The sequence below is a fragment of the Cupressus sempervirens genome, chromosome 5, assembly GCF_028749045.1.
Source record: "Cupressus sempervirens isolate cs-2001-9-10 chromosome 5, ASM2874904v1, whole genome shotgun sequence".
NCBI lineage: Eukaryota > Viridiplantae > Streptophyta > Pinopsida > Cupressales > Cupressaceae > Cupressus > Cupressus sempervirens.
The window spans coordinates 1038200304-1038221965 of record NC_143122.1 but is presented as its reverse complement, the minus strand read 5'-3'; the positions used below and the strand labels follow the sequence as shown (position 1 = coordinate 1038221965).

The 21662-nt window shown below is 36.8% G+C and overlaps 3 protein-coding genes across 5 annotated transcripts in view; 2 read left to right on the top strand and 1 right to left on the bottom strand.

Annotated features, from left to right (window-relative positions):
* Positions 1-205: 205 nt before the first annotated feature.
* LOC149559484 (uncharacterized) overlaps positions 206-21662 on the bottom strand; it is an 82607-nt gene continuing 61150 nt past the window's right edge. Inside the window, exons 3-5 of one of the 2 annotated variants that reach the window (XR_016365165.1) lie at positions 14572-14696; positions 764-1094; positions 206-554 (exon numbers count right to left, since the gene is read on the bottom strand). Coding sequence is in view for 1 of the 2 variants with exons in the window: in XM_089833406.1 (XP_089689532.1) it covers positions 996-1094; positions 14572-14696 (224 nt within the window). In the remaining variant the exon portion in view is untranslated. Of the gene's footprint in view, positions 1095-14571; positions 14697-21662 lie in introns of both variants that reach the window. The other variant, XM_089833406.1, reaches the window with a different exon arrangement.
* Positions 7075-8299, top strand: LOC149559486 (uncharacterized). Of its 2 annotated transcripts, none has more exons than XM_089833405.1 (2): positions 7075-7449; positions 7644-8299. In XM_089833405.1, exon 2 carries the CDS (start codon positions 7673-7675, stop codon positions 8297-8299), a length of 627 nt encoding a protein of 208 aa, XP_089689531.1. In that variant the 5' UTR covers positions 7075-7449; positions 7644-7672. The 2 variants fall into 2 exon arrangements, with proteins under 2 accessions (XP_089689531.1, XP_089689530.1); XM_089833404.1 differs by having other exon boundaries at positions 7083-7449; positions 7641-8299.
* On the top strand, positions 8453-9527 carry LOC149559485 (uncharacterized). Its single transcript, XM_089833403.1, has 3 exons — positions 8453-8667; positions 8783-8935; positions 9084-9527. The coding sequence occupies exons 1-3, from the start codon at positions 8454-8456 to the stop codon at positions 9509-9511; spliced, it is 795 nt and encodes a 264-aa protein (XP_089689529.1). The 5' UTR covers position 8453; the 3' UTR covers positions 9512-9527.

The following is a 21662-nucleotide window of genomic DNA, read 5'->3' as shown; positions in this document are numbered from 1 at the left end:
ATTGAAGGACAACAGATAGCTGTAGGAGGGAGTTTTGCTTCAAAGATACTCCTCCCAGATTGATTTATTTTTAATGGGCTTGTATTGTGTTAAATGCTAAAAGCTCAAATTATTTTTCTCATTGTCAAAAATAATAATAGTTGAAGTCTCCAATTTTTTAATTATTTAGAGATTGATAGAGGATGAGCCATATTCAACCATACTATACATAAAAAAATATGCATAGATCTTAAACTTCAATTTCTGATTTAAGTCAACATAATATTAGAAAAGTACGTGCTTTACAAAACCAGAACCCTGTATTATTTAGAACAGAGGGTTTGGTAATTATCTTTGACCGGCAACGTTAATACAAGGCTCCAACAATTAACTATCATTTACTTTTAATACTTGTCCACTAGTCCTGTTACATTAACCTTATCTGTAAAATCCTCCAAGCAAGCCAGTTAAAAAATCCACATCTGGTGATATGCTGTAATCTCCCCTTAATTCGCCATGTGTTCCAGCAACCAAATGGTTCTATTTTCATACTTGAGAGATCAAAAATCAAAAACCTGCACGAGGTACGATTCCTCATATTGTCTATGTAAAAGACAATTAAAATATATATTTGAATCTTCATCACATAGCTCACATGCATCTCCTTACATCTGTTTGCACTGAGAATTGACTCAATGTCTATGAATCGCTAATCAAATTAGGCAGTTGGACTTTCAAGTTTTAGAAAATTACAAGGGTAAGAAAGATAGAGAACAGAGAGTACCAAAACTAATGTTGAAAGTCTCAAAGTAATCATGTGAAAATTTTGAATACCCAATATTCCAAGAGCTTTGGAAAGCAACTTCAGTCTTGTATCAAACTGTATTTCATGCCAGCACTCAAGGAACTGCTGAAGGTGAAGAACTAGAACCTAGGAGTAGAAAATTTCCGATTGTGTGTTGGTAACCCACACTGACTGCTCAAATAATGTTAGTGTTGATGCGACTGAACAGCATTCAGGAAGTCACTGTTTCCTCTAGGGTGACCTTCTTCAAGCCCGCCATGTATGTAAGATACACTGTCCATATAAATGCAAATGAATTGCTTACTAGAGGCTGCATAAAACATGTCCACAAGTTTAAGCTTCAGTAATATAAAAAACAATAACAATAATCCACAGCCTTATCATCAAAATGAAAGAAGTCATAACACAAATTTTGTATGTTCTAAAGAAACTTAAGATCAATTTACACCTATGATACTCCAGCAATTCAGAAACAGACTGCAAACATGAAGGGCTAATTAATCAACAAAACATCATTTTAAGAATACTACAGGTGTTGCTATTGCTTAAAAATATTCTAAGAAACACCATTTTGAAATACAATACCAGTAACAGGAGTATCCTAAATCCCTATCATAAGAATAATTCTGATGTGTCCTCACGACACATTACCAAGCCTTCAGAAAAACCTATTACATAAATCAACCAGTGAAGAAGTTGCATAGTTTAAAATTTAAATCCTCCTTCAAAAGCCATGTCCATTACACTGGATATCATACGTTAATGCAACCATACTTCTGATTTCCAGTTCTTGTCATCAAGCAATGCCATTTTGATTGTAAGGCAGAGAATATACTGTACTCCTAGTAGTGACACACATGAAATTGGCAACAAATTCTTTGTCTTGCTATCTTAAATAAAAACTAAATTTATTAATCGTCAAAGAGAATTGTTGCTTTTCAGTCATAGTTTAATAATAAATTTCTCCCATCTTCTATTCATTTACAGCTTCCCTCATCATCATTTGACTTCAATTCAAAGCATTAGCATTTTCTGTATATTTTTTCTATTTTTGTGGATTGTTCCTCGAATGAAGGTCCCAGATATACAAAAAAATAACAAAAGATCACAATAAGTTCTCATCCCAACAGCATTTCCAATTTATTTGGATAGAGAAATTACAAAAACCTAGGTAATTCCTAATTATTTAAATTCAAACTCATTGTTTTAGCGTGGACTTGTAAATCAATTTGATTTGAAGTTCTCCAAAGCAAATGTGTCCAGGAAGGACTTCATAATGTTTTTATCAGTTGTGGAGCTAATTATTTTGACAGTTAATTTGTCAGCTTCAGTTTAGGTGTTTTTATTTGTAATGGTTCCCACCAGCTTTGTTCTACCCAAAACCATAGGTTTCCTTTAAATTGAATAGTCGTAAACAAGTATGTCTAATTTTGGCTTGGGCTTTTCTGATCTACATGTATATACACAAACTGTATTTGATAAATTCTTTTGTGTTATTATTATATTGCTCTATCTGGTATGCTTTATTAGTTTCTACTACAGTATGCAACTGATCGTGTATCCAAATGCAAGTAAATGTTAACACCATTGCCTACATTAAGTGGGGTCAATACCAATTGACAACTCTATTGACAAAATTAATGCCGTTATGCCCAATAAAAGGCAGCAAAAAGAACAAGACCCAAGGTGAAAGCCCAAGCATGTCAAAGACATATTCAAGAAAGATGTCATGACATCCGACTGACTGCAAACACAAAGAATGGATCAAGGTTGCTAGACAAATTTCCCTACCTTGGGAGGGTTGCTGATCTCATAGGTCAAATTTAACAAGTCAACATAGCCACCTCAGTCTGAGGAATCTTTGTCCTATGATGCAGTCGGATGATGACATCATGAAAGGACAGACAAAAGCAACACTCATGATATCAAAAGGAGTATGTCAAAAGGATTAGAATGGAGAAAAGTGAACTTGAGGCTAATATGAACAGGCAGCACTAAAATCTCTGGTAGAGTTGAGGATTCTCACATGTTCAAAAGTGTTAGTTGCTGATTCGGGCACGTGAATTGGATTTGTGGATTCGTGATTTTTTATTTTTCCCATTATGATTCATGAGGATTCATGTGTGTGTGTGTGTACATTATATATATTTATTCCAAATTTGGCTTGTGGGTCCTTGGGGATTCATGATGGATTCGTGTGGATTTGTGTTGGATATGCGTGGATTCATGAAAGATTTGTGCAGGGTTCAGATTTGACCCTGTGGATTCGTCCAAATTCAAGGTGCGCGGATCCAGATGGATTCATAGTCCAAAACAAGGATCCAGACCTGGACCTGGACCCGGACTCAGACCTCCCAGGCATGAATCCAGTAACTTGGGTGTTAGGAGCACCAGAACATTCAAATCAAATGTTTCTTGAGGAGAAAGTTCTAAACACTAACTTTTGCATGGACATGCCATTGTGACTCCACAAGTGACCCCAACTGTTGAGTGGCAGAAACCACCCAAGTTCATGGTGGATGGATTTAAAAATGCAGTAAGGCATCTGCAAAACTTGTGAAATCGTTTGGGCAGCAAGTAGGGTATAATAATCAAACTTGTTGGCTGTGACCATTCCCAACCACCCTTAAAAATATGGCAATTGACTGGTACATTGAATTGTGCAAGAATTATGAAAAGCCTTCCATCAGGAATTCAGATTTCTCTGAGAATATATTCGTTATGAATATGTACCATCTCCATAAAGGCAAACATAAGAATGAGGGAGCTCATAATCAAAGGCTCACAGTCGAATAATAGACCATCCAAGGAACTTGAAAAGAAAGAGAACATAAATCTTCGTTATGCCCAGAGAGCAGTCTATCTCATCCAATGAACCACTAATGCTGCAAAACAGCAAAAATGCATCTCCTAGGAGCTACTGAAATCCAGAAAGCAATAATAATACATTCAATAGCAATAACATTAGTGAGGGAAATAGGACGGTCTCATGTAGCGTATTGCTAAACTTGAAGTTGGTAATTGACCACAAAAAGTATGGGGAGGTAGGATTCAAATGCAATATGATTCCAAATTCATCCTATCATACAGTGTTGAGTGCAATGAATGGGGCCATTTGCAAAGTATTGTCCAAGAAATCGAAGCTGAACAGAAATGCTTTGTAAATGGTGTGGATTTGAAGACTGTGATTCTGTTGGGTGCCTAAAGTAGATGACAGCATCAATATGATTGGTGTAGTGAGAATGGAAAGAAAATTATTATATTAATATCAATGAATAGCCAAAAGTAGGTTAATGGTACTCAAAAGTAAAGAACTTTACAATAGCAAGATCCATAAAGAGAAACCTACGAAGGTCCCACCAAAAGGAAAGAAGTACGAAACAAAGAAACCGGTACAAATGACCAAGAAAGGGGAACAATAACCCCAAAACAACTGTTAAGAAAAACTAGAGATTATCAAGTATCACTATCTAGATTAGGAATGGTGAAATCAGTAATACCATCATTGATCACTATGAAGGGAGTGATACAAGGTCCTATATGCTTATTAAGGTGTGTTGAGAAATGGAGGTCAGTCAAGGTTCTCCCCCGAGGATCTCATCTAACATCCAATGAGAGGGTAACTATCATAGTGGTGAAAAAAGCTTGTGACATGTACCTACCATCGTGGCAAGGGGGTGCCTAAGGAGGAGATCCATTCCAACAAGAAGATGAACTATGAACTCTAGTCAAAAAAAGACCACGATACTAAGGACAAATATGTTGAGGTAGATGATGTGAAAAACATTGTCTTATAAGTCTACCTATATCTATAAAAGTAGCAAAATCCAAAGCCTATTTAGAGCGACCAATCTTACTGATGTGCAAGAAAAAGGAGATGCATGACCAAAGGGCTCTTAAACCCCATTTGAACTCAAGTACGGATTTGTGCCAAAGGATTATTTCCTCCTAAAGATAAAAGGAAACATTGTAGTCTAGGAAAAACAAGAAAACGATAAGGGAAAATGTGTTGAGGTAGAAATTGTGAAAAACATTGTCTTACAAGTCTACCTATGTCTATAAAAGTCATAGTTGCATGGAGACGGGGGTACAGGGGTACTTTGGGTACAGGCACGGGTACGGGTATGCAATTTTTCAAAACAGGGGACGGGGGTATGGGTACATCAGTATTGTTATTATAAATTTAATATTTTATAGGAAACCTAAAAATATGAGTCATGAAATTTAGAGTTTTCAAGAACAGTGTTATGTTTGCAGATGTGTAAGTTTTCACTGTTTCAGTTTTAAATTTGCAATATGTTTGAAAGAATATATATGCTATCTGAAAATATAAAAATTGGAAATCTTATATGTTTTGAATCTCAATGCATAACAGTGAAGGAAGACTTTAAATATGAACAGCAAGATCATAAATCATTTAACAACATATTGTAAATGATAAATATTAAACTTCTAACCTGAATAGTGATAAAGTTTAGCAGTTTACTCTCCAGTGCTAATCAATTGACAATATTGTGTCATAGTTTGAAACTGATTACATATTAAATTATGCTTCATAAGCAGCAAGCCGCGAAACAAACAAAAATCCGGCATGGACAAAATTTTACTATTTTGCCCACAAAAAAATTAACGAGTGTTGACATGGCGTTCTCCCATGCAGGTTAGTACCACAGCAAGTACCCGGTATGGGAAACATGTCCCAATACCCAGTACGTGTACTAGGGGTCTGGGTACGTGCACCCGTGCAACTATGATAAAAGTAGCAAAATTCAAAGCACGTTTTGAGCGACCAATCTCCTTGATGTGCAAGAAAAAGGAGATGCATGACCAAAGGGCTCTTGAACCCCAAGTGAACTCAAGTAAGGATTTGTGCCGAAGGATTATGCCCTCCTAAAGATAAAAGCCAATCATTGTTCATCTAGATATCTTAATAAAGTTAGAGAGATGGTTATCCATGTGCCCACAAAGGTAGTAGTATCTCCCCTTGATCTCGTAGCAAATGAGGCATCTAAAGATGAAATGTTCCTTGACCTCCAAGATCTGACCAAAGCAAGTAAATGATGCAAAAGCATCCCAATGCAGCTTACCACATTTCACAACATAATCTCATTTCAGCTGCAGCAAGGAACCAAAGTTCTATAACAGCTCACACACATCATATCCAATTTTTTAGAGCTTTGAATCAATTATTGAACAGCTATCATCACCAAAAGCAACTAGGGGTTCTGAATTTTAGTGTGTCTAATTTGGGGGGCCTTCCAGTAACTTGTGAAGATCAAATAAACATTCACAAGGTAGTATAGGACCAGAGGCATCCAACTGGAAATGCATAAGATTTCATTAACTCTTTTAGCCTCATCATCTAATTTATGCCAGTCTAACACATTTCAAAAAACATCAAGAATTGGAACATTTTGCGACCAAAAAAAACATTTCCTAAAACCTAGAACATATATACAGATATCTTTTGGATTCATTCAAGCAGTTAAGTTAGAATCAAAGTTTTAAACCCTAAGCTTAGAATTCAGCATAAGAATTAGAATTAAATTAGAGGTAGAACATTTAAGATGTTCCCAATCGCTATCTCTACATCATATAAATCATAGTGAGCATGTGGAAAACCATGTACTATCATTCTGTGACATTGGATCAATAAGAAGTTGCTTGCTATTGTGTAATAAATTCATTGTGTTGAATCTAAGCTACATGACGAGTCAATCCTTTCTCTACACTCTCCATTCATGATTGCATTAAAATATGGTGATTTGTCTGAACCAATACCTAGTGGAAACACGCCATCGTTTAGCCAAGGAGAAACCTCAATGCATGCAGCCAATGATGTTGAATGTAGTTAGAAAAACATAAAATTCCTTCTCCACCTGTAAGCAATACTTAACATTAAAGAAAGCTTCGAACCATAGTAACACAAGGACACGTCCCCCCCTTTTGCCCCACGTCCCAAAGACGGGGACGCATTGGGGACTTGGGGACTTTGTTCCCCCATCCCCAGCGGCACCACCAAATTCCGCCACCTCCACCGAGGATGGGGGTCTTCCCAACGTTGACTATTTGCTGATTTTACAATTTATGTTCAATGTTTAATGTTCCAATTCAAGGCAATGTTCAAGTATTTACTCTTACATCTTTATATCATCTATTGCAATACATCTTTTCATAACTAGCATTTTAAGCATAGTTCCAAAAATCGCCATGAAATCGCCGAAATCGCCGAAATCGCGATAAGATTCATGGCTCCCGATTTTTTTGGAATCGGAAATCGCTGGTGGCGATTTTTTCGTGTGAATCGCCTGAATCGCCAAAATCGGCGATTCATGGCAAAAATCGCCAAAATCGCCATCGTGAATCTCCAAAAATCGGCCGCGGCAGCAAGGATAGAAAGTTCAATTTTTAAAAAAAAACACATGTTTTATTTGCTTTCTAAGTTGACTTTCCTCTTTGTTATAACCCTAAAGAGCCTTCTATTTGCTTAGTATGAGTAGAAGAGAGGAAGAGTGAGAGAGAAGAAGAGAAAAGAGAATCCATAGGTTTCCAACCGGCAAGAAGGAAGAGCACCAAAGAGATCAGAAGTCCATTTGGGGAGGCCATAAATTGCATTGGGAGCATTAAGGAGTCAATATCAACACTCCTCAACTCATTTGCAAGAGGTAAGTGTTGGTTTTTTTTTTACATGTTAGTGTAGTATGCATTTTTTGTTAAATTTTTTTAGTGTTCATTTGCAAATCTTGAATGTTTTTTATTTTTAGTTTTACTAAATTGCAAACTAGGGTTTGTTGTTTTGTAGTTTTTGTTTATTAGTTGCAAACTTTGATTTTTTACATGAATTTTTTTATTGCAGCAGCCCTTTGCTTTCATTTTCCAATTTCCACAATGGGTAAAAAAGATGAATGCTGGAAATATAATGAAGAGTTTCCTGGGAGAACCAAATATCAAACAAAATGTATATTTTGCAAAGAAAAAATAAATTCGGGAGGTATCTATAGATTGAAATACCACATTGCTGGCATACCTGGCCATGATGTCACAGTTTGCACTCAACAAACCGCTGAGGCAAAACGCTCTTGTTTAGTGGCATTAGAAAAAATTGAACAAGACAAGTTGACTAAGAAAATGCAACTTGAAGGGTTAAGAGGTATTGGCTCCCGTGCTCCCACATCCGCAACCGCATCTACATCTGCAAGTGCATCTGCATCAGCTTCCGCATCCGTAGGTTGTGTTGGGGAGGGTTCTTCTAGGCCTCCTTTTCATCCTAGTGCTAGTGCTCATGTGAGTGTTAGTGGTAGTCGGTCTCATACTGAGACAGAGTCCAACACCAACCTATTGCGGCCTAGAGTGCGGAAAAGCAGAATGGATAGTTACTTTGTGCCCCGCACTACTCCTAGCTCCCAACCCACGCTTGAGGGCATGGGTTTGAACAAGGAGATTCATGATGCTGCCAGAAAAGAGATTTGCAAATTATGGTACTTTTGCAACATTCCATTTATTGCAGCCAGGTAATTGATTCTTTTTTCTTTGTTATCTTCAAAGTTAAAGTTAAAAGTAAAAGTAAAACTTTAATTATATCTACTTGTTTTATGATTTTAGTTTTTGACATCTAAATTTCTAATCAATATCATTATCTATTTGTGACAGGACTCCTTATTGGCAGAACATGATAGATGCAGTTGCCATTTGTGGTCCGGGGTTTAAAGCCCCAACTGAGGCTGAGTTGAGTGGATACCTCCTGGAGGAAATGGTTGAGGATATGAGGCATGAGCTTGAGGACAACCGAAAGGAGTGGATCGAAAAGGGTTGCACCATCATGACTGATGGTTGGATAGATAGGAGGGGAAGAACACTCCTCAATTTTCTTGTATCCTGTGGAGGTGATTGATCATTCTACTTTCCTACATACATAATTTTGAATCGTGATTGACTATTTCAAATTTTGATTTGTTGATTGCTAATAGTAATTATAATTCGTTGTTTTGTTACTTGTAGGATATACCATGTTCCTCAAATCCATTGATGCTTCTGCTCATGTAAAAAACGCCACATACTTATGTGAGGTTATTGAGGAAGTTATAGCAGAGGTGGGGGAACAACATGTGGTGCAAGTGGTGACGGATAATGCAGCAAGTTATGTTGCTGCAGGTAAACTTTTAACTTTTTAAGTTTTGAAAATAAATTTATTTGAATTTTGAACTTTTTCTAATTCTAACTTAGAATTTCTAAGTTTCCTAAGTTCTAAGTTCTAACATGTTTGAAATTTGAATTTCTAATTATCTTAAAATTGTTGTAGGCAAACTTTTGATGGAGAGGCACCCCACCATATTTTGGTCCCCTTGTGCAGCACACTGCCTTGACCTCATGTTGGAGGAAATTGGCAAACTTGAGTGGGTCAAGTCATGTGTGGAAAGGGCAAAAAACATATGTAAGTTTATTTATAATCATTCATTTGTCCTTAGCACAATGAGGAAGTACACAAGAGACAAAGAGTTAGCTCGTCCAGGGATCACGAGGTTTGCCTCGAATTTCATCACCTTGCAGTCCTTGTTGACATCAAGGGATGATTTGAGGAGCATGTTTGTTGGGCGGGAGTGGATTTCATCTTCCTATGCTACGACCACTGCAGGGATAGATGTGGTGGATTGTATATTTGATGATGATGGTTTTTGGAAACCTGCTAGAGAAATACTTAAGGTAATTTTATTGCAATTTAACATTTAATATTTTACAGTTTACTATGCTAATTGTTTAATGATTTAGTTTTACCTTATATTATTGAATTATTCTATGTTTAAGTTTTGACTCAAATTTTTGTTTTACTTTATATGTAGGCCACTGAGCCTCTTGTATCTCTCCTACGAACTGCTGATGGGGAGAAGCCCTCTATGGGCTACATATATGAGGGCATGGATAGGGCCAAGGAGGCCATTAGAGCTCAGTATGCAGGAGTGCAGGAGAAGTATGCCCCTATTTGGGACATCATTGATAGGAGATGGCAGAATCAGCTCCACAGACCCATCCATGCAGCAGCTTACTTTTTGAATTCGGCATTTCGTTTCCGTCCTGACTTCAAGGCGGATGAGGAGGTTCTCACCGGATTATATACAGTGATCCAGAGGTTGAGTACTAATGAGGATAGCAGTGCTGCAATTATTGAGCTTGATAAGTTCAATAATAAAGAAGGGCCACTTTTCTCTAGCAGGGTAGCCATAGATGCTCGGGAAACGATACAGCCAGGTAAAAATTAAATAATATATTCAATGTTCATGAATCTAGATTCTAAACTTAAAGTTGATTATGTAATTTTAGAGTTAACTTGTAATTTGTAATTTGTAAATGAGACTAATTATTTTTATTTTCCCTTATTTCAGATAGATGGTGGCAAATGTTTGGGGCCACAACCCCAAAACTTCAAAAAATTGCCATTCGTATTCTGAGTCAGCCAAGCAGCGCTTCTGGATGTGAGCGCAGTTGGTCCATGTTCGAGCACATCCACTCGAAGAGGAGAAACAGGTTGACAGTGCAGAGGTTGAATGATCTTGTCTTCGTTCATTACAACCTCCGTCTTAGGATCAGACAGATTTTGGGCACTGACTCCTCTCCGATCATTCTGGAGGAGATTGATCCAGAATCAGAGTGGCTCACAGAGGTTGTAGATCCAGTCTTCACTGAGGAAGACCGTGCGTGGATTGACCAGGTGGATATAGAGGCTAAGGCAGCTAGAGCACGTTCTTCAGGCATTGGTAGACGCACACGTGCACGCACAGACACAGGCCCTAGCGACATTCGTGAGCCCATCTTATATGCGGGAGATATGGCTCGACAGTCCTCTAGGACCTACATTAGACGCCTTGCTACTAGGCAAACTGGATACTCAGAAGGCTAAGGCTGAGGCTGTAGCCGAGCTTGAGGATGATGTTGAGGATGATGATGACTATGAGCCTGAGGCTTGAGCTGGAGCCTTGTTTTTATATTTTGTTTACAGATATTGATACTGAATCATTGATAAGACATATGTTTCAAAGTTTCAAACTTTCATGGATCTTCATCTTAGATTCTTACATAAATTTATGATTTGATGTCTTATGGGTCATCTTACATACATTCTATGATTTAAATCATTATGATCATTTGATTTCTATTTACGTCAGCTAGCCTACAATTTACATTTTAGAATCTTAGATAACATAGTTACGTATGTGATGGATTTTATGTTTCATGTTTATGTATGTTAAGTTTTAACTTCTATTTGATGATGTTATAGTGTGCTTAAGTTATATTCAATAAAGGGTGAATGAAATAAGTTTTAAATTGTTAAAATCTTTAAATTTAAAGGGTTTTTTCAAATTTGTCGATTCATCGCCGATTCATTGCCGATTCATTGCCGATTCACGATTCGATTCGGCCTTGCCGATTCCGATCCGATTCCGATTCACGTTTCTTTGATTTTAAGTACCATATGTACAATATATAAAACCCCCCTTGGTCCCCTACCACCATCCCCAAATTAAGGCTCCTTTGTCCCCGTCCCGAAAACTAGTCCCCTCGTCCCCTAGGGCGGTGGAACTATGCTTTGAACTATGTGGTACACGAAAAAAAAGGAGCTAAGGTGCATCCAAGGAATACATGTAAGGAGGTAGTCTATCGCTTAAGATGCCAATGGAAAAAAAAGCAAGCCAATATAAGAGTACCAACAACAATTACATGGGCATTGCAGCAATCATCTCAAAAAGAATGACATTAAGTAAGCCAAAATATAGTCTGAAGGCTTACCAATTGGGTTGCAAACTCAACCTAGACAATGTTTTGAGGTGCAATATACTTATACGGTTAAACCTAATAATGAACTGCAACATGAGAATTTGAACCCTCTCAATCTAAGTCTAATCAGAAAACCCCAAGGTGAGTCCCCAAACATCATAACCATAACTATAGAAAACTATAGGCTTGATGATGGTATCAAGGAACATATTTGAAGGGATATCTTGGAAGTTGATTTGGAAACAAAGGCATTCCAAGATAAACAAAGTGGCATATCCCTTGCAAACTCATGAATGTGAAGCAAGCTCCACTCTATAGGATATCCAAAAATTGGACCCCAAGTATGCACAAGTAGATGCGATCTCCAAAGCTTCCCCTTGGTAATGGAACTAGATTGAAGAAAGAAGACTTATAGGGATGTTGAAATCATTCAGTTTGAGAGCAAATGCCCACTACAGGCACCAACCCCTCATTCAATTCATAAGCACTAACCCACTACAGGTACCAACCCTCCATTCAATTCATAAGCACTCACCCACTACATGCACCAATGCCTCATTCAAGTTGTTTTCACATGAACTATAATTCTCTTCTTCAATCTACTCTATTCTCTTCATGAAACTTACTATAAATCTGTCACAAATTCTCACAAAAGTCTCTCCAATATGCTTCATAATTCTTCTCCAAAAACTTCATCTTTGCAGATACCCTTTATACAAGTCTCATAAAGTCTTCACAATCAGGAATCTGCTTATATAGTCTAAATTGTTGTCCATATATAATGAATACACATTGCATTACTTTAAAACATTTCACAAATCTCTTTTTATAGATTCACAGAGGAAGCAAAGACACATCTATTGATTAAGACTTGTTACTTTTTCTGTTCACGTGTAACCATTTGTGACTAATTCAAATAAAATCTCTGGCATGTTATCCTCCTTAATCCAAATAATATCAGATATATTTAATTACATTAAGGAATACATACTACACTCTTCTCTCATAAATCTGCAAATGATATTCTCAAAAAAAGTTGGTCTTGAAACTGTTTAATATATTATATTTTATTGTCTTCTTACACACAACACAACACATTTCTTTGTTTTCAATCTCTGTATGTATATTTACCAACGTATACATTTCCCTTTGAAAAAGGCATATGGACAAGCCCTGAACAGCAAGACTTCTTTGAAACAGATTATTTATTTCTAGTAATCGCACCTTTTGGATAAACTATTTCCTTTAAAAGAACAAAATAAATTTTTATTTTTGTTTTTAATCAAATCGCACCTCTTCATTGGTTATGGTTTTGCCTCAACAAATCAGCTAGCATTCTTTGCAAATGAAGTCATTGAACTCCAATGTTTATTAACATAATCATATTAACCTTGTTTCTTCTCTCAATGAATTGCTGCTTCATCAGTTTGTGTGTCTTTAATGGTTTTCTGACTTTACCACAGTTGCCAAAGTTCACTGCAAACTCTGACAGACGGACCCCGGAGGATTTTGGAAGAATTCGCAGCGAATTTGATGTGAAGCAGACAACCTGGGCCGAATTTAGTCCAAAAACAATTTTTTTGACTTTTTACAAAGATTTTTGTTTTGCCTAATTTTGAAATATTTGACCCTCCAACCCTAAAAATGACCACTAAAGAGGCTAAAAAGGTTATTTTATATGTCATTTGTACATTTGTGAATAAGAAAAGAAAACTTCTTGCCTCCATTGCTAAACTTTCTTGTTTGGTTGCCATTGCTCAATGAGTTCTGATAGGTGATTGTTGCATATGCTCTAACCTTGTTAGTGAGCTATTCCTACTTGGTTTGCGAATTTGGACAACTCCTAAAATTTAAAAGACATTGAAAAAGAAGATTTTTTCAACAAAATGTAGGGTTTTGCTCATTTTGTTTGTTTTTAATATTTTTTTGAATTATTTTTACAAGATGAATTAAACTCACAGCAATTACTCAGTAAACCAAAAGACAAAAGATTCTTCAATTTATCTATAAATTGGATTAAAAATGGTTACGGATAGGTTTTTTTCCTTAATTTTGCAGCAATTAAATCCTAGAAACTGAATTTTTTTTACTGAAAAACTACACTTTTACTGCTGATTATTTGCTATTGACAAATCAATTGGACCAATCATATGCAGAATTTCACAATTTTAATGAACAAAAATCATAGACGGGGCAACAGAAAATGAATCACAACTTACTGCACATTTTAAAAGATTTACGATTTCATGTTAATGCTTTACCTTGTCATTGTCAGGACACCTGGAATGAAAGTATTTGGGAACATTTAGTGACAAAACCTTGATGTACTTTATAATCTGACAATGAATTATCTATCTTTTGGTCATATCACCTGCAATGATTTGTTATTAATTCTATTTAGCTGTGGCAGTAGTTGGTTTTTGGTTAGCTTTCCTACCTATTGCTTTGACACAATGTGTCAAACTAGGATGCGTACATAGATACCTAGCAGAGGATAACTATCCATAAATTAGAAAATGTGTACTTGAAAATTTGTTTTGCTAGCTATTGGAATGCAGTAAATTTTAAAGTTTGTATTTAAATATTCAACAAGTTATATTTATTACTTTTTTTCAAATTTGTAATCAAGTTAATAAAATTGTATGTATTTTAGAACTCAGATATTAATTCTATATTTTAATTCAGTAATTGTCTCGCATTCCAGAAAATGCAAATGGTTTTTTCTTTCCCATTATCGAACTTCCCTGAAACTCAGAGAAACACTGATAAATACTCAGCTTGAGGCTGATACAAATGAAAATCGATTATGGCTGGTGACCTTTGGATGTTATCTGTAAATTTGTGCTCATACAAGAATGTAACTCGTGAAAACCTTGAAAGCCAACCCCATTTAATAAGAAACACAATGATCAATACACAATGAGCAACTTCAATTTCAAACTGCGCTAAATACACATATGTTCAGTACAGAACATGAATTGTATCCCCACTCTTACCAATGAAAAAAATCTAAGAATTACCTGAAGATGCACAGGGACATATCTATAAGTAATGAAATCACACAGAGGCCAATACATGGCACCACTTTTAATTGTAGGAAGAAAATCCCGTTTCAATCTTGCAAAGATTTCACTCCCATTCTCACCTGCATTTAGAGTCAGAGAAAGGTCAACTAACTAATTAAAAAAATGTTGAGCACATTCAACAGCAAAAAGCTATCTGAACCACTAGCATGTAGCACATACTGTCTCAAGTTACCTTTGCAATAAGTGAAATACACTATGGCAAAACATGATTGAGTTTGGCCCATTTTAAAAGATTGAAGTATGCATCCATGTTACTCCAAAGGTAAAATTATTTACAACAGATACTTAAAGGACAGATGTTCCCTAAATTGGAGAAGGAAAAAAGGAACATGGACCTGCATCTTAATTGAAAAAGAATTCAACATGTTTAAAAATATCCAAGCCAAGCTTAAACAAACAAAAACCAACTCTTTCTAATGTTTGCATATTTACTGAGCAGAAATATATCTTCTAGAAATATATTCTACTCAACAAAGATAACCCATTTTCCTAAAATAGTTTAAATTTAAACCACCGTTAGAAATGCATTAGAAACAGCCTCTACGTAAAAAAAAACCTTGTTTACGAGACGGGGACGTCCCTAGGACAGGGGAACAGGTATGGGACATCCCCCAGCCGTCCCCAAAATATCCAAATAAGCAGGGGGCGTCTCCGAAACTTGGGGACGCCTAGGCAAGATGGTATGGAAAGGGGACACCTAGACATCCTTCAACCGTACCGGGGATGGACAGCCGTCCCCAATTTTTTGCATGCATAAAATACAAAGGTCAACATTAAAACAAAAATTTAAGGCTCCCTCTCCCAACTTGGTCACCCAGGTGGGCCCCACCCCTCCAAATGCCCTAAAAGGTTAAAAGAGACCACATTTTGGTTGTTTTGTCATTTGTTTGGTTCTGCTAGTGAAGGTTGGAGTGTGTTGCAGCTGGCTAGTGTTTTCATTTTGCAAGGAAGAGGAGGTGATTTTTTTGCTTCCAAGAGCGTGACCAAGGGTTTGAGCTTCCATTTTGTGCACCAAAAGTATGGAACTCTTTATGCTTCCATTTTTCATTTTTAAATAGATTTGTTGCTTGAAAAGTCTGATTTAAAAAAAAAAAATCATTGTTTCAGCTCATATTTCCATTGCATATTTAAATCTCAAAACAAAGCACAATGAGTAGTAGTGGGAGTACTATTAGTAGTCATGATGAGGAAGAAAATGTGGTTGAGGGTGATGTTGCTAGTAGTGGGACTAGAAAAAGAGCTGATCCTAAATTTGATTTGTTTAAATGCCCTTCCACCATTATGAAGGATTTTGCAAAAGGTCATTTCAAAAGGAAAAAACCTCTTCTCCAACATGTCACACCTAGGCCAAAAGATAAAAAGAATTCAGGAGGGACTAGGGTGTGGGATTGTCATATTTGTCTTGATGATTTTAGGGGCAGCTATACAAGGGTGTAATCACACTTTTTAGCTGTTGCATGTCATGGAGTCAAAACTTGTCCTAACTTGACTGATGAACGAAAATTAGAATGCAAAGATTGCACTCAGAGGCGTAAATGGAGGGGCAAAATTTTACAATGGCATCACCATCTATTCTGTCACAATCATCTAAGCATATGTCATTCGCCATTAGTACTAGTGGCAGCCCTAATGAGTCTAGACGGAAGAGAAAGATGAGTAGTGGTGAGAAGGGATCGGTGGAAAGTATGTTTAATGCACAAGCAAAGGAAAAGTGTGAGGCATCCATTGGTAGATTCTAATTGTATCCCATATCATGTAGCCAGTTCCACTTATTTTCAACAAAAGGTAAAAAGTATATTGAATATCAATCCCTCATTTATACCCCCTGTTGAGCATAAGGTACAAACCACCATCCTAGATGAAGAGTACTCAAAGGTTGCTTTTTTGTTTGAATATATGAAACGAACTTGGGTTAGGACAGGGCTACTCTATTGTGATGGATGAATGGACCGATGTTAGACATCAACCACTTATCAATATCATTATCACATCCCCTGTTGGCTCTTATTTTTTGAAAGTCATAAATTGCTCAATAAAGAAGGATGCAGAATTCCAATTCACCTTTCTGAGAGATGCCATAAAGGAGGTTGGGTCATCTAGTATTGTATAGGTTATCATAGATTTTGCACCTATGTGCAAATCAGCTGGTATGATGATAGAAGGTGCTTATAGGCACATATTTTGGACCCCTTGTTGTTTTCATTCCTTGAACAATGCATTGAAGGACACAGGGAAGATTGAATGAGTGAAACAGGCGGTGCTAAAAGCTAAAGAAGTGCAAATGTTTATTTGCAACCACCACACTTCACTTGCTCTATTTAGGTCCCTCTAAGGAGTTCCTCAAACCAGCCCAAACAAGGTATGTCAATTTAATTATAGTTTACATTTAGTTTGTTTTAAGTTATTTTTATTTATAAGTGTTACAAACTTACATGTGATGTTTTTAATCATTAATGTTTAACTTTATTAATATTTTAATTTATAATTGTCGCTATAGATATTGCACATATTTCATCTTCATGGAGAGGATGATTGAGGTGTATGAGGCCCTTCAATTCATGGTGGTAAGTCCAAAGTGAAGACGATGGTCCAATTCTAAGTCCTATGAAGGAAAAACAATGAAGCAAAGGATCTTTGATGAGAGTTGGTGGTCCACAATGAGGTAAGTTTTTTATTTTTAAATTTAATGTTAGTCTTTTGCTTGCTGATTTGCATACTACCACTAACAGTCTTAAAAAATTTAAATTTCTAATTTCTGATTTTAATTTTTGTTTGCATCTTACAGATATATTTGCTCTGTCTTAGCACCCATTGTAGATGTCATTAGATATGTTGATATTGATGCTCCTAGTTTAAGAGAGATATATAAGACTATTGACAACATGTTGGGGAAGATGGAGATAAATGTTGCATCAAAGGATCCTACATTGGGGTTTTATGAGGAGCATATTAGGCCTATTGTGACGCGAACGTGGAACATGATGAATACCCCGCTTCATATAGAAGCCTTTGTTCTAAATCCCAAATGGTATGCACAATTGAGTGGAAGGGGCCTCCCATGTGATGATCCCGAGGTGTTGGATGGCTTCGCAAGGGCCATTTATAAGATGTATTCAACTCAAGAGGCCTCTACTCTTCGTGTACAATTCCTTGACTTTACCAACCTTTGTGGCCCAAACTTGGGTAAGCCACAAGCAAGGTTGGATAGAGTTATTTTGGTACAAAAAGATTCTATTGGATGGTGGACTTGGCATGGGAGAGATACCCCTATGTTAAAAATACTTGCCACTCGCCTCCTCACACAAGTTGCTAGTTCCTCAGCTGCAGAGAGGAATTAGTCCACATATTCATTTATCCACTCCATCAAGAGTAACAGGCTTTCTCTAAAAGAGCAAAGAAGCCAATGACAGTGCATCATACTCTTCGACTTACGGATCGTCAAACTCCAGAGTATAGGCAGACACCAGCTTTGCAATGGGATGTTGAGCCTGAAGATGTGGCCCAAATAGATGAGGATGACACAACACCAGGATTGATTGGGGTTCCATTAGAGGAGACCACTTTTTGTGGAGGATGATAGTGAGGACTTTGATTTTGAACAATGCATCATGCTCTTTGACTTGCGCATCGTCAAACTCCAGAGTATAGGCAAACACCAGCTTTGCGGTGGGATGTTGAGCCTAAGGATGTGGCCCAGATAGATGAGGATGACACAGGACCAGGATTGGTTGGGGTTCCATTAGATGAGACCACACTTCCTATGGAGGATGATAGTGAGGACTCTGATTTTGATGCCATGGAGGCAGAGGCAGAATAGGAGCAGCAGTCTAATTTATTTGTCTATGTTGAACTTGAACATCATGATGATACATTGATAGGTTATGGCAGCCCTCTAGCCTTTGGACATATTTGGATTTTCAGATTTTTATGATATTGTTCACTGCTAAACTTATATTTCAATATTTTTGTTCACATATTGATATGCATATTGACAATTGAGTACTGAAATCGGTTTATTTCCTAGATGGCATTCAAATGTTGTATTTTAAGGTTCAATAATGGTTAAATGACATGCTTTGTGCTTAGTTTCACATGAATGACGTGTGTATTTCAAATTTCAGCATATATTTTAAAATTTCCATATATATATAACCATCCCCGTTTGTCATCCCCCCCGTCCTTAAAATCGCCAAAAAAAATTGTCATTCCTGAAACTCGAGAGAACATAGGCAACAACCCATGTGCTTGAAGAAAAAAGCAGGTAAGATAAATATGAATAAAGACCAAAAAGAAATGGCTCAAGGTCAAGATTGTTATGTGCTTACTTGCAAATATCTTGTCTAATGAAGATTCATAGCGCAAGTATGATAATGCAATGTCCCCTACATAAACTTTGTAACATACCAATTTTCTTAATCAAGTTTCAATCTAGAAATAAACTGATTTCCTAATTCACATGACTAAGATTCCAATGGCTGTTAGAACTGAATTAAAATCTATTTATAATGCTGAATTTACCAAGAATACATAATGAGAAGATAACAATTAATTAACTTAATCAGCTGGAAGTAAATATCAGATGTAATTATTCAACTACTTCTATTTATTCAACTGAAAATTAAATAACAGATGTTCTTGAAAAGAAATATCTAACTTAAGTAAAGTTATTTGTAAAAGCTAATTAAAAAGTAAATAACTTTCATCTTGAAATGAAATAACTAAACATTCAGAGGTGAAATGAACATACAATGAATATTGTGAAGCTTCTTCTATTGGTTGTCCAAGCCCTGGCTTTGGTGAGAGAAGAAGCATTGACATAGGCTTAACCTCCCAACCATGGACCATTACTTATCCCCACTTATTCTAATTTAATAGAATGACCCTCCCTACCTCGAGGTCGGGCTTGGGATGTTCATTAATCCAGCAATCAGAGTATCCAGGTGGGTTGAAGTCCCAATAGTTATTCGACAAAATAACTAAAGCGTCTAACAATCCACAAAGATCACTTGTTTCGGCAAATCTGCCTAATTCCACCCTGGCCAAGGATTTCAAAATGTGAGTCATCAAACCTGATCTCCACCACTCGGCTTGACAATATACTTTATGAATAGAACATGCATGAGCTAATGCATTATTTATTTGATTCTAATGTTATTCTTGTTTTACAGGTATCTCTACACCTCCTCACCAAATTCAAGCCATCAAGCCAATGATTCCTTGGTGCTTTCAGATTAACTTCACTTAGATACTTTACACCTTCACCATATTCTGGCATTTTGCCTGGTGAATTCTTTGGTGTTCTGGGTTCAATATCTCAATCTCAGTTATCTAATATTATATTAGGTTGTAAATGATTTTATCTGAGATGATAGCTTTCAAAAGAAAAATTCAGTGAGATTACATAGTCGGATATCTAAAAGAAAACAATAGACTTGAGTAAAAATCATTGCTATGTTATTACATATGGCAATCGGCAAACTTTCAAAGAACGTGACAAACTTTAAAAGGAAAATGGCAGTATTCAAGCTTTTATCACAGTCATATACTACAAAGGAAAAACGATAATCTTTGTAATGAAATACGATGGTCTTATATACAAATCGGGTTTTACTTTCACATATTAATATTAAGTGAAACTATGATCTGACTTGTCGGCTCAAGGATTAAACTCTACATTCGTAATATAAACGGGAAAGTATAAATGACTATACGAGTTGAATTTAGATTCCTTATGTGACTCTCTCTCTGTCACCAACTTCTGAGAAGGTTGCACTTGTATAACTCGCCTGTCTCGCTCAGTGACCCATGGAAGTTGGTATTGATGTGAAGCAAGGCAAAAATATTATCTAAACTAGGTTCAGTCACTATTGCTAACAGGGAAACTCGACTACTGAAGAAATAGGAAGGCCGATGGAATGTGAAAGAATGCAGATAGACCATAATAAAGATTTTAGCCTGTCTCTACAGCTACCTTCGGTTACAAGATTCAAATCGATAGTCACCAAATCGACTTAAAAGAAAAAGAAAGAAAAGACAGAAAGGTGAGAAAGAAAGAAGATGAAAGGTTTTCATAAATTATTATTATTTTATTTTCTCATCTATGCTTATATGTACGTAATGATAAGGTGGCATCATTGGATTATTATTAATAGTGTAATGGTGTCATTTTATTATTATTTACATATGACTATTGTTTACCGTATGGGGTAAATAGATTAATGCACATAGACAATAGACAAGAACAGCAGTACTCCTTTTATTATTCGCATATGCCAAAGAGATTACATAATGCTTCTGATGATGATTACAATCCATCTCGGATGGTGTATATATACTTCCCGAAGAATCTTCCCGAAGGGGTTCGTCGGCTACATAACAATTACCGAAGGGCCCGTCGACTACATAACAAGAACCTTCCTGAAGGGGCCCGTTGACTGTTTTACAACTTTACTGACAACATCATTCCCCCAAAAAAGAAAAGTCATCTTCGGACGACAATACAACAAAACTCAAAACAACTAAAGTACATTAATACATAAATACTAAACAGAGGGATGCGTCCTTGGCGTAGTGGTCGTCCGCGCTCTCAACTTGTTCAGCTCCGCCCATAGCTTGTAGACTTGCTCTTTCCTAACCTTCAGTTGTGCTTCTGCCTCCATCTGAAGCTCTAGAGCTGACTGCATCATTTCTACAATTTCCCTCAACTCTTTCTCCTTTCCTACTGCCACTTGTTCCTTTTTAGCTGCCAACTGTTCATTTTCTGCTGCCAACTTTTGTAGCTGACTTTGTCTGTCTAACAGGGCTACCCTCTCGGATTCCTAGGCCGCCCTCTCTGAGACCAACCTAACAGCTGACTCCTCCCGAGCCCTCTCAGCTGCTACCTAATCTGCCTAAATCCTCCTAAGAGTGTAATATGCCTCCCTATATAACTTCACGACTTCATGAATCAAAGCCTTTACTCAGCTCTCCATCCCAGAATCTCTCGTCATGGCCCAGTCCCGTTGCACCTCTACAGTCTCCACATC